Source organism: Phyllostomus hastatus, unplaced genomic scaffold (genome assembly GCF_019186645.2).
Source record: "Phyllostomus hastatus isolate PE091 unplaced genomic scaffold, TTU_PhHast_1.1 phas_scaffold_200, whole genome shotgun sequence".
NCBI classification, from domain to species: Eukaryota; Metazoa; Chordata; class Mammalia; order Chiroptera; family Phyllostomidae; genus Phyllostomus; species Phyllostomus hastatus.
The window spans coordinates 9,574,211-9,587,198 of record NW_025334016.1 but is presented as its reverse complement, the minus strand read 5'-3'; the positions used below and the strand labels follow the sequence as shown (position 1 = coordinate 9,587,198).

Below are 12,988 nucleotides of genomic sequence, written 5' to 3'. Positions count from 1 at the left end.
TTAAAACAAAAAATAACTCTTAATCCCACTTTCCCTTCAGATACCTGTTTCTCTGCTTCCCTTTTATGTCATGGTCTGTGGGAATGGCACCCCTAGCATTGTGCAGTGCAAAGCCCATGTGACTATATGTATCTGTACTGGAATTGCCTATACTTGTTGCTTCTAATTGTTCTCCTTCCATTTTCTGTTGAATCCAACTACAAGCAAGCTTTTGCCCCCCCCCCGCACTAATCCACTAAAACTGCTCTTACCCAAATATCAGTAAATCTTTTTTATAAAGGGTCAGATAGTAAATACTTTAGGCTCTGTGGGTCACATAACCTGTCATACATTCTCCTTTTTTTACAACACTTTAAAAATTCAAAAACTGGAGTACAGGCCAAGATGGAGGTGTAGGTAGATACATTTTGCCTCCTTGCACAACCAAAAGAAGGATAACAATGAATTTAAAAATAAAAAACACCAAGAACTACCAAAAAATGGAACTGTATGAAAGTCCAAAAATCAAGAAGTTAAAGAAGAAACATTAAACCAGAGTGGTAGGACGAGCAGAGATGGACAGCCTGGGTGGGCAAGGAGGTGGCTGGCCGACTGATATATCCCACATTTGCGTGCCCAGGAGAAACAATTGGGGAGTGAAACAGACCGTACAACCCAGGGTTCCAGCGCAGGGAAATAAAGCCTCAAAACCTCTGACTGTAAAAATCTGTGGCAGTTGCGGGAGTGGGAGAAACTCCCAGTCTCACAGGAGAGTTCATTGGAGAAACCCACAGAGTCCTAGAATGTACACAAGCCCACATATCTGGGAATCAGTACCCAGGGCACAACTGGCTTGTAGGAAGTGAGGGAAGTGACATACAGAGGGGCCATACTCCAGCAAGCAGCACTGTTCTCTTTTGGACCTCTCTTCCAAAGATAGCGCCACAACACAGTGAAGTGGTTTGCCCCACCCTGGCTAATACATAAGGCTCTGGTCCTTACACTGTAACAGGTGCACCAAGACAAAGAAATATGGCCCAAATGAAAGAACAGATCAAAACTCCAGAAAAATAACTAAGTGATGAGGAGACAGACGACCTGTCTGATGCAGAGTTCAAAGCACTGGTAATCAGGATGCTCATGGAACTGATTGAGTATGGTCACAAAATAAAGGAAGAAATGAAGGCTACCCAAAGTGAAATAACGGAAAATATACATGGAACCAACAGTGAAGGAAACGAAATGAAAACTCAAATCAACGATTTGGAACAAAAGGAAGAAATAAACATCCAACCGGAACAGAATGAAGAAACAAAAATTCAAAAAAATGAGGCCAGGCTGAGGAACCTCTGGGACAACTTTAAATGTTTCAACATCCAAATCATAGGGGTGCCAGAAGGAGAAGAGAAAGAGCAAGAAATTGAAAACTGATTTGAACAAAAATGAAGGAAAACTTCCCCCAAATGGCAAAGGAACTGGACTTCCAGGAAGTCTAGGACGTTCAGAGAGTCCCAAAGAAATTGGACCCAAGGAGGAACACACCAAGGCACATCATAATTAAGTTAACCAAGATTAAAGATAAGGAGAGAATCTTTAAAGGAGCAAGAAAAAAAAAAGACTGCTACCTACAAAGGAGTGCCCCTAAGACTTGACTATCAGCTGATTTCTCAAAAGAAACCTTACAGGCAAGAAGGGGCTGGAAAGAAGTATTCCAACTCACGAAAGGCAAGGACCTCCATCCAAGATGACTCTATCCAGCAAAGCTATCATTTAGAATGAAAGGGAAGATACAGTGCTTCCCAGATAAGGTCAAGTTAAAGGAGTTCATCATTACCAAGCTCTAGTAAGAGCTTAATATTAAATATTAAAGGGACTTATTTATGAAAAAGAAGAAGATAAAAAACTATTAACAGTAAAATAACAAACTCACAACTATCAACAACTGAACCTAAAAAACAAACACAAACTAAGCAACTAGAACAGGAACAGAATCACAGAAATGGAGATCACATGGAGGGTTATCAGTGGGGAGGAGGAGAGGGAGAATGGGGGAAAAGGTACAGTGAATAAGAAGCATAATAGGTAGGGCACAAAATAGGGGAGGAGGTCAAGAATAGTACACGAAATGGAGAAGCCAAAGAACTTATATGTACAACACATGGACATGAAGTAAGGGGGTGGGGAATTTTTTTGGGGGGGGGATGTGGGGTGAAGGGGCATAACGAGGGAAAAAAGTGAGATAGGCATAATAGTATAACCAGTTAAATATACTTAAAAATTTTTTAAATCTTTAAAAAAAATTTTAAGAAATGCAAAAATCATTCTTAGTTTATAGGCTGTAAAAAAACAAAAACAAAAAGCAGGTCATGGTCATGGGGTGAATCTGACCTCTAGCTTGTAGCTTCCTGACCTCAGCAATGTCAACAAATAGCTCAGATGGTCAATTTTATACTCCTCACTGTACTTGACCTCTGTGCATTATGTGCTTTATACATTATCACACTCTTCTCCTTAAAAGACTTTATTTACTTCCCTCCAGGACACTACTCACAGTCTCCTGATCTCCCATCACCTCGCTGATCATTCTTACTCTCATCTTCTTTGCTAATTCTTTAATTTCCTGACCCATTACACTAGAATGACCCTAGGCTCAGTCTTGAGTTCCCTTCTCTGAATCAGCATTACCCATCCTTCTAGTTGGTTAGGCTGGCTTAGACTCCTCTTCCTCAGACATCACTCTGTCAGCCTATCCTGTTGGTTCTACCTTCCAAATACAGCTGATCCTTGAACAACATGGGTTTGAACTGCATGGGTCCACTTATACATGGATTATTTTTTTCAATAAATACTGTAAATGTATTTTCTCTACATATATGCTTCTTTATTGTCCTTATTTACCTATATAAATTAAGACATTTTTGCATGTTTTCTTTGATTTTTCCTCTGAGTCTCGAACAGGACATGTACATAGTAGGTGTTGAACATTTCTTTAATAATGAATAAAACTACTAATCACTCTAGCAGGGATGGTCCCACCAAAAGCCACTTCAAGGATAAACTTAGCAGCCTTAGAGAAAGAACTTATCTCATTTTATCAATATAAGGCTAACCTAAGGCAATAAGTCAAATATTTTTTACAGTAGAGTAGTACAAGTACAAGTAATTTGGCAATATGTATTGGCAACATTTTTTAACATGCTTACTCTTTGATTCATTTGAAGCACCCGTTCCATGAAAACAATCCAAATATAGGAAAAGCCATGTGCATAAATAATCAGAATTAAAATAACAAAAATTAAGTATCTAACAGTGAACTACTGCGTAAAATACAGTACCTGATAAAAATAATGCTCATGAAATCCATAACTCTCTTTTAAAGACTTCACAGGCTCCATTTTGCCTCTAAGACAAATTAGACAATTTTTTCTACCTCCTTTAGCCTCATATTTCATCCTCCCCTCTTAATGTATAATAATCTACACTTATAATATTCACTAGGCACACATTACCAGCTCTCTCTCCCCTGCCAAATTCCCTAATTTCTGAAGACTCTAAAATCGTGGTCATCTGGCCTGCTAGGTACTCTGATAGCACTTTTCCATCTAAGTCACACTTCATAGTAATTTCTAGTAATTGCTTCATTAATGGTCTTTTTCTCCTACTAGAATGAATACCTACCACCTAGCATAGCACCTGATCATAAGTAGGGCAAACACATGCAGAAATGAACTAAGTAACATTACACAGATGCTTATAATGCCACTAAAAATTAACAGTGGGTTTTCGGAATTTTATGATTTTTTTTCCTTTCAAACTTTCCATTATTATCTGCGCATGTGTGTGAATTTTATAACGGAAAAGAACATACACTCTGCACAAATATACTGAGTCACAATGTAGTAATAGCACTGTAGTACCAAAACATGCCTATAAAACCAGTTCTTCAAACTTTTATTTCTCCTTTCAAAATGCATAAAACCAAATAAACACAAATATTATATGAGAAGCTAATAAAGGCAGCTAGTCATATTACCTGAGTGGAGTTAGATAGTTGGTTTTTCCACGGCTCCTCTGCGCTGCTGGTCAGGTTTGTGCGGTTATGAGGTAGAGTGAGTGCGTTTCGCTGCGGGTAAGGCACGTTTCCATTACTTCCACTTCCTGTTATGTGATTATTGCCTATCAAAATAGTGTCTGTACTTTCCAGCGTTCTTGATGTGCTACAGGGAACATGGCCTGCAGAAAAGGGTCCATTGGCCAAAGGCTGCCCAGGGCAGGCAGGGCGGACTCCAGGCTGAGAGACACTAGGCACTCTAGTCAGAGCAAGCTGTGTCTGCTGGCCAGAGACTGAGTTTGTAGGCAGTGATGAGTCAGTTGTTGGCCCATTAGGAATTCCAGTAGATCGTACCTGTGCAACTCCTGTCTGTCTCATCTGTTGAAAAATAAATTAAAAAAAAAAAAAAAAACAACCATGCTGCTTGTGTGGCCCATGGGGGAAAGAATCAGATTATGAAGCTATAATGTATAACCAGCATTTTACCCAACATTTAATTTTTCTAGGTGGAAATACACCTTAAAAACAAGAAATTATTATGTTTGTTCCTATTTAGATTAACTTCCTTAGAAAAGCAGAAATTGGACTCATTTTTAATAAACATCCCTTTAGTAATGACTAAAGAAAGCAGCTGAATATTATGGAAAACAACTCTGGAATTTATGTCTTTTTCTCAATCACAAAATAGGGTATCTTAAAATCTCATTCTCTTAGATTTACACGCCAAACCTTTCAAATTGAACAAACACTAAAGAAAACCCACCTCAATTTGACACAGATAGCCTATTAAGTATTAAATAATGTGAAAAACCCATAGGATACATACAAAATAGCATTTAAATGAATAAAATGCAAAGTCTTGTGTTCAAACTTAAATTTATAGCTGTTTTATCCTAAAAGTCTGCCTACTATTAATATTACAAGCACAGATTACTCAATTATATAAATACTAGGAGAAAGTAGAAGTAGGCATGAACATGCTCTAAAAACGATGTTTCAGTCAATAAAAACACTCCAAATGCTACCAAATTTTAGGGGGGAAATGCTATACACACTTGGTGTTGCTGCATTAAGACAAACTGACTTTCCAGCTGTTCCAGCATCAGTTTCTGTGCTGGATTTAAATTATTTCTATTTGCACGGAGCTGTTCCAAGTGCTAGAAGAAGAAAAGAAGAAAAAAGAATATAGTCAAAGACTTATCAAGAAACTAGCTCAAACTCATTATTCTAAACAACCTTTCCCTGAAATGACTAAACTCCAAACCACTTTCTAGTCAAAGACACTTTCTGACCAATAATAACCCTGAGATGAAGTCTTTTAAGAAGTTTGAGAAAGTTAAAGAAATAAACATTCAAACAAAAAAGAACCTCACAGACACAAAGAATAGATTAGTGGTTACCCGAGGGCAAGGGGGTTAGCAAGTCAAAGTGGATAAAGAGGGTCAGTGGTGAAAGATGCTAACTAGACTTTTGGTAGTGATCACTTTGTACTGCATACACTTATTGAATTACACAGTCGTACACCTGAGACAAATACTGTTTGTATACCAATTTTATCTCAATTTTTAAAAAGTGATAAAAAATAAACATTCATTTCAAGGTTTACTGAGATAAATGGGCACAAACTTTTACTCTTTAACACAATATTTTTCAGTATTCACACAGAAAGCTCTTTAAGTTTAAAAATACATTGTGACAAGTACACTCAAAGCAGCATTGTTTGGAATAGGAAAAGTCTGAAGAAGATCAGACCTGACTGTGATCTACTTAAATCAGGGTATAACATCTGCATAAGGAAATATGGTGTTCCATAAAAGAATAAGGAAGCCCTTTATATAGTGACATGAAAAGGTCTATAAAAGAGATTATTAACAGTATAGCATTCTACCATTTATGCAAAAAAGAATAACAACAATGTATGTGAGAAGGGAGATATATATTTTCTTGTACATCCACAACATATCTCTGGAAAGATAAACTATGAACATTGGCTGTCTGTTAGGAGGGTAATTGAACAATTAGGGTCATGAGTTGGAAAAAGAATTTACTTTATACACCATATATTTCTACTGAAGCAGTTTGAACCATTTGAAAATAAATGAAAACAAGAATGAATTATCTCTATTAATCTGGTAAATATGGGTTCATTTTACTCATGTGCATATTAATTGAGTTTACTACTATTCATTTTTAAGAATACTTTAAAAACTTTAAGCTTACTACCTCTACTCTTTTTTAATAGAAAAAACAATTTGTCAAAAACATATCTCACATACCTGTAATTTCTGTGGTGTCAAACACCATGAATGAGTTTGTTGCTGTACTGGAGGATGTGACACTGTATGGCCACTACTCCAATTATCAGAAGTATTCTGAGGAAAATTAATAAAAATTTTTAAAATATTTAGTGAAATCTATAGTGATAATAACAATGACTAATTGAGGCCAAATGACTAGGATTGGAATATTTACATATAAAAGATATTATGACATTAACTTTTTAAAAATAACTTTACATGCATAATAAATTTGGAAAAATCACAAATCTTAAAAAATATTAAATCTTTAATAAACCACCCAAAAAAGGCCCACCCCTAAACTATGGCCCAAAAGGCTATCCTAAATATCACACTGTCTACTAGATCCAACATGAAATTTATTCCAATGTCAGTAGAAAGTGATAATGAAAAGTGTGCTGCAATCTTAACGGCAGGGAGATGAATAAAATGATTTTATGAATGCAAATTTATCCCTACTTTCTATATTTAATATGATAGTAAGAATTTGGAATGGAAAAACTCAAACCTTTAACTCTTTGATGTCCACAGATTTAAAACAAAGGACAGGAGATGTTCAAACTGCACAAGTTCAGGGCAGCTGAGAGGTTCTTTTTTTTTTTTTGACAGGATTTTCTATTTCTCTAAAATATATACCTTTGATGGACTAGATGTTCTTTTCCTCTTGGCAGGACTGGACAGGTCATCTACTTGGCTAGAAGGAATCATGTGTAGTGGCAAGGATTGCTGTGAAATTGGTGTTTGACTGAGGCCTAATACAGGTTCTGTATTTGGATGATGAGGTTTACATGCCTAAGAATCACAGAAGGAAGACAAAAATAGGGTTCTATATATTCTTAATTCATTCCTTCAAATTATAAAACTTTACAAGCTGCATACTTTTCAAAGCTATGTGGACATCGCTGATTGCAATTATTGAAAATCAAAATCAAATGAATCATCAATGGAGGAATGTGTACCTTCCTTTGAAAAACTTGCATTAAAAATTAAATCACTGCAGCATTATTTTAAGAAATCTCTTTCAAAATCATGAAAATGCACAAAGGTTCTAAACTGGCACCCCAAAATTTCTTCCCATATCAGAGGGAGTTTTACTTTGATCTAGATTCCCTTTATAATTAAAGTAAAAGGCCTTTCATTAATAAAAGCCTCCTGTGCTTAGTAAAATATGCTTGACCACTACAGATTGAAAAGAACCCTTAAAGCTGGGCACCTGCAGAACATAACCCAACTTCTCACCTGCTGTGCTGTGTTCATGGCACCCTGCCTGGAGGTAAGCTCTGCGGGGATTGGTAGGCTCCATGCCTCCTCAATACTAGGAAGTAATTTAGTTTTATTCTGTAGACTACCTTGTGGAAGGTTACACAACTGAGCCTAGGAAAAATTATGTAAAAAGCAAATTTAACACAAGCCTACTTGAGTAAGAGCAAGTCCACTAAATCTTCCTAAATGCTACAACTAATTGTTTTTTTTATAAGAAAATAGATTCTTAATTTGGGGCTTCAGAAAGATACTAAGTATAAAGAGGGTAACTGAAATATAAACCTTTGTGAAAATTAAAACAAAGCTGAGATCTGTTTTTAGAGTTCTTATATCTGTCTTCTCATGAAACTCCAAGCAAGAGTGAAAGACAATGTTTGTGTTCTTTTCTCTAAAATGCTATGACAACTTAAAAATGTAGACAGTACATAAAAAAAAATCATGTAAATTAATATGTACCAACAGAGTAAATGTGCAAAAGAGCGTCTTTTAAAATACTGCATATCTTACTTCAAATGAAAAGTAAAATAATATTACAAGCTATGGTATGTTTACAAGATATGGAAACAAATTATAGACATCAACACAACTAGACAAACTTTCCAACCACCCTCCTCCTGCCTGAGTGTCATAGAGAAACATGCCTTTAAAAAACTGCTATTTAAAAATTTTACCTGTAAATACTTAATTCGTGCTGCAAGTGCAGAGGTATTACTACAACTTTTGCTTCTGGTTGCATTTAAGTAGCATTTAATGGCATCCTGAGGCTGGTTGCAGGATTCATAGAGTGTGCCTAGGTCCATCCAGGCTGCAGCATGGCCATGGTCCAATTGTACAGCACAAATATAGGCCTGTAAAGCATCCATAGGCTGATTTTGCTGCTGATATAGCACACTGGAAAGAGAAATTACAAAAAAAATCAACAAAGAACTGTTTGGCTTCACAATATGATAAAAACTGTAATGTGCTTTGGCTGGCATAGCTCAGTGGATTGAGCTCGGGCTGCGAACCAAAGTGTCACAGGTTCGATTCCCAGTCAGGGTACATGCCTGGGTTGCAGGCCATGACCTCCAGCAATCGCACACTAATGCTTCTCTCTCTCTATCTCCCTCCCTTCCCTCTCTAAAAATAAATAAATAAAATCTTTTAAAAAATGTAATGTACATTATATGTGATGCAACTGTCTTTGTGTATCAATTACAATTATTGTAATACAAAGTCTTACCCTATTGAACACCATGTATCTGCACTTGCTTCTGATTTATCAATAGACTGCCTGTAAGATATAAAGGCATCCTGAACTTTCCCAATACTTGAATAGCACCTAAGAGGAAAGGAGGGGGGGAAAAAATCAAGCAATTTCCATTAATACAGATTAATTAATTTGCTATAAGGATTGACTATATGTCAATGCAAATGACAAGATCTAATAAGCTAAAATGTTTGTCACTGTGTATAGGATAATTACAATGTACACTAATTAAACCCTTCAGTAAAAACTATATTATAGTCTATCCCATAGGTGCTAAAGTATTTTAATTGAATCAGATTTCCATTCTCCTTTCCTAAATAATAACAATGAATCGCTTCTTGGCCTTTTGGCTAAGATCAAGTGTAGCATCTGTTCTTATCAGTTTAATAGTAACAACGAGGGCAATAATTTTTTAATTTGTGAAAAATACAAACATAAGACATAGTTAATATCAAGCTAACTATTACAAACATTAAGAGTAGCAAGGTATGGTTAAAGTTTCAAGGACCTTTCATTTTTTTAAATGCAGATGGTACCTGATGGATACACAGAATAGCAGCTGAAATTATAAATAGAGAAATTATGTTCTTATTGCTTGGCACTAAGGAAAAAAACAAAATACCCCAGTCCCTGTCTTCAAAGAGATTACAATTTAGTTGAGAATTAAAGACACATTATAAATGTCATGATGCCATATTAAATGGCTAGCAGAGATAATAATTGATTTGAGAAATTTAGGGTAGAAGATACCGTAATACACACTACAGGATTTAGGAAAGAAAGGGAATGGTAAGAGTAAGGGATCTGAATATGTGTACATGCATGTTGTTTAGATCAGTGATTTCCAATTACTAGCCAGTATATAGCAATTTGGGCAAGCAAACAAAATGGAAAAACAACACATACATACATACATACATATGTATGTTTTCCATTAAGCTAATTAATAGATGTAACTATAATTTACTTATTTTGAAATGCTATTGGCTGAGTACACAGCAAAAAAAAAATTAATGTTTTTACTTGCCCAAATACCATGTTTTTACTTTTTTAATTGAACTTACTGGAGTGACATTGGTTAATAAAATTATATAGGTTTCAGGTACACAATTCTATAATACATCGTTTGTATAGTGTATTGTATGTTGACCATCCCAATTTCAGTTTTCTTCCATCACATTTTAATCCTCATAATTATTCTTTGGAATGTTACTGATTAATGTAATCCAAAGATCTAACTAAGAACCACTGATTCAGGCAGAGAAGACAAGAGAAGGCATTTCAAAAGGTTGTCTGAACAGTACGCACAAAACCTAATGCATATAAAATAACACAGATACGAAGAGTAGGGAGTTTTAAATCCAGCCCAAGAATACCCTGACATTTGTTCTACTAAGGGGAATGTTGCAATGAAAAGAACTTTACAGAGATATTAATTTGCTAACAATAAACTAAAAGGAAAATAAACTGTGGACAGTAAAAACAGTGGCTATACTCACTGGTTTGAACAGGCCAAAATTGGGGTTAAAGTGATGAAAATGGCATAAAAGAGAAAGATGGAAGAAACAATAAACCAACGACAGATTGATTAGATATTCATAGGGGGTGGAAGTAGAGTTGTAACTGTGTCTTATGTTTGTATTTTTTACAAACTAAAGAATTACTGACTTCATTGTTATTATTTAGAAAAGGAGAACTGAAATCTGATTCAGCAAGTCTTACTGACACAGAAGGTTTTTCTCGGTTTTTAACTCTATAAAATTAAAGCCTCTTACTATATAGGAAACCAGAGATCAAGTTATATAAGCAGAATGGGGAATGAGTGTGTGTGTGTGTGTGTGTGTGTGTGTGTGTGTTTTCAAATCTGTACTGTAAGTATTGCAGTGATATAACCTTTATTTATTAAAATAACTAAGTAACTAATGAACACTTATTAATAACTAATTAATAAGTGTTCATTAATGCAGCATGCTTTAACATCTATAGGACAAGCTATAATACAGTTTTCGAGCCTGATTAAAGGGAGGGGAAAAAGTGAGTATCATTGGGAAAAATAAAAGGAGAAGCTGGTTTATAGAAGAATATAATAAATGAGGCTTGAAATATGCTGATTTTGACATGAGGTGAGGACATTAAAATGAGTAAAGAATAGGACATGTGGTTCTGGAATTTAATACCTTGGAGTACAGAAATCTAGATTTGGAATTTAACCATGTGAAAGAGAAGGTATAAGAACATAGGACACCTATTAAGGGAGAGGTAAAAATAAGCCTAAGGAAAAACTAATCTTGTGGATTGGGCAATACAAGAAATGTCAGTGACTGAGACAAAGAAGTGTCAGACAGCATCTGCAAACTGTTTTACAAGAGGAGAATACAGGAAAAACTGCCATTAACAATGTCAAACAGGGACAGACACCACAAAGAAAGGAACTGTTTAACAGATAATAGAAAACATGTTCTGTTTGTTGTTGTTGTTAAATCAAAGATAAATCCCAGACTTATAGACAAATCTGTCTAACCACTCACTGCAATAAGCAGTAATTACTGAAACCAATGTTTTTACATTCCATTCCTACAAAGTGAAAGTAGAAAACCAATGTGCCCAAACATACTTCTCCAGTCCAACTGCCAAGAGGTTTTGTTAGTTTTTTCCAATGAAACTTAACTAGGCTCCCCTGACACGACCCTGTATAATTAAAAAAGTGCTTGGTGAACCTAGGATCTAGTCCCTATTGTATAGGGCTGTCTCAACTAGATGACAGTAGAATTCCCCATAGTTGTGATGACCAAAATGTCTCAAGACATAATGAAATGTCCCCTATGGGGCAAAACAGCCCTTACTCAGAACCACTGAGCTAATACAATCCTCTCCTATAATAGGTTAAAGACAATTAAAGCCTCAAGAAGGATAACTGTACCTTCATGACTCCACAAATAGTAGCCTAGCCAAGGCATGAATCCCTGTCTCTCAGCTCCTAACTAAATGATTCTTTCCACCATTCCATAAAAGCTAAAACCAATTAGAAACCAAATACAATCTGATGACGGTCCAAAATATAATCTATTACATACACACACATAAGGTATATTTCAGAGAATCAATAAGCACAATTCAGACATTCAAAGTACAGAGACAAGTTTATAGACTTTAAGAAAACTATTTTCATTACATGATAATGTATTCAATAATGCATCTACTTTCTCACTGAAAGATTTCAAGAACTGTGTAGATAGATCTATTAATCAAATATGTCCATTCTAAAGTATATATCATTAATCAAAATTATAAATAGCAAGGTTCCATTGGCTACTGGTAGTCACGAGCAGAATGAGTTCTCTGTTCTGCTAAATTGACATATAAAGAAAATAGTAAAAATCATAAGGAAAAGCATTTAAGTACTTGAATTACAATCTGATATGACTTTTAAAAAAAACAGCAACAATTCAAGTCAAATGAAAATCCAATAAGCAAAAGAAGAAATGTTCCGGTAGACTAGATTATGGTGTGAGAAAACTACCTGACTAAGAAGCTTTCTTTGATTTTTTGACTTCCACAAAGCTTTGTTATAATATATTTAAAAGGAAAAATACAATGATCGGGTTATAAATATAAACTAACACTTTAGATCATAATTCAAATCTCTTAGCTGGAATAAACAAAAGCAAAACTGAAGTGTCTGATAAGTCTCACCTTCCAAGGAAATACCAGGACTGGCCAGAATTAGGATCTGCTTCCAAGGACTTTTGGAGATACTGAATAGCATAGTTTTCCTTGGTGGCTTTATCTGCCAGGAGATCTATAGTGTGATGCATCCAACCTACAGTAAATGATTTAAAATATTTACCTAAATGATTTCATTGTTCTTCTATTGTTAAGAATACCAAACAGAAAATAGAAGTACTCTTTTCAATCAATTAATTCATTTAGTTTGATGTACACTCTCAAAATTTTGAATTACCAATTCTGATCCTATGAAAGCCTATTTCTCACAGGAAGGTACAATCAAAGCTATGAAGAACTTTTACTCCAGAGAAATTAAAACAATTTTAAGCATTTACTTAACACTTATAAACTATAGTTCCTAATTTTGGTATCTGAAAACATTCCAAGTTATGAAACAAAAAATATAAAGATGTTAAATTTATA

The 12,988-nt window shown here is 35.1% G+C and overlaps 1 protein-coding gene and 1 pseudogene across 5 annotated transcripts in view; one reads left to right on the top strand and one right to left on the bottom strand.

Moving 5' to 3' along the window:
- Positions 1-12,988, bottom strand: part of KDM6A (lysine demethylase 6A) — a 176,007-nt gene that overhangs the window by 45,705 nt on the left and 117,314 nt on the right. The window contains exons 10-17 of one of the 5 annotated variants that reach the window (XM_045860698.1): positions 12,533-12,659; positions 8,813-8,911; positions 8,262-8,481; positions 7,567-7,701; positions 6,964-7,119; positions 6,307-6,402; positions 5,086-5,187; positions 4,013-4,408 (exon numbers count right to left, since the gene is read on the bottom strand). In XM_045860698.1, the coding sequence (XP_045716654.1) occupies positions 4,013-4,408; positions 5,086-5,187; positions 6,307-6,402; positions 6,964-7,119; positions 7,567-7,701; positions 8,262-8,481; positions 8,813-8,911; positions 12,533-12,659 (1,331 nt within the window). The remainder of the gene's footprint in view (positions 1-4,012; positions 4,409-5,085; positions 5,188-6,306; positions 6,403-6,963; positions 7,120-7,566; positions 7,702-8,261; positions 8,482-8,812; positions 8,912-12,532; positions 12,660-12,988) is intronic. The other 4 variants (XM_045860700.1, XM_045860701.1, XM_045860703.1 and 1 more) reach the window with 4 other exon arrangements.
- On the top strand, positions 9,170-9,304 carry LOC123832846 (annotated as a pseudogene).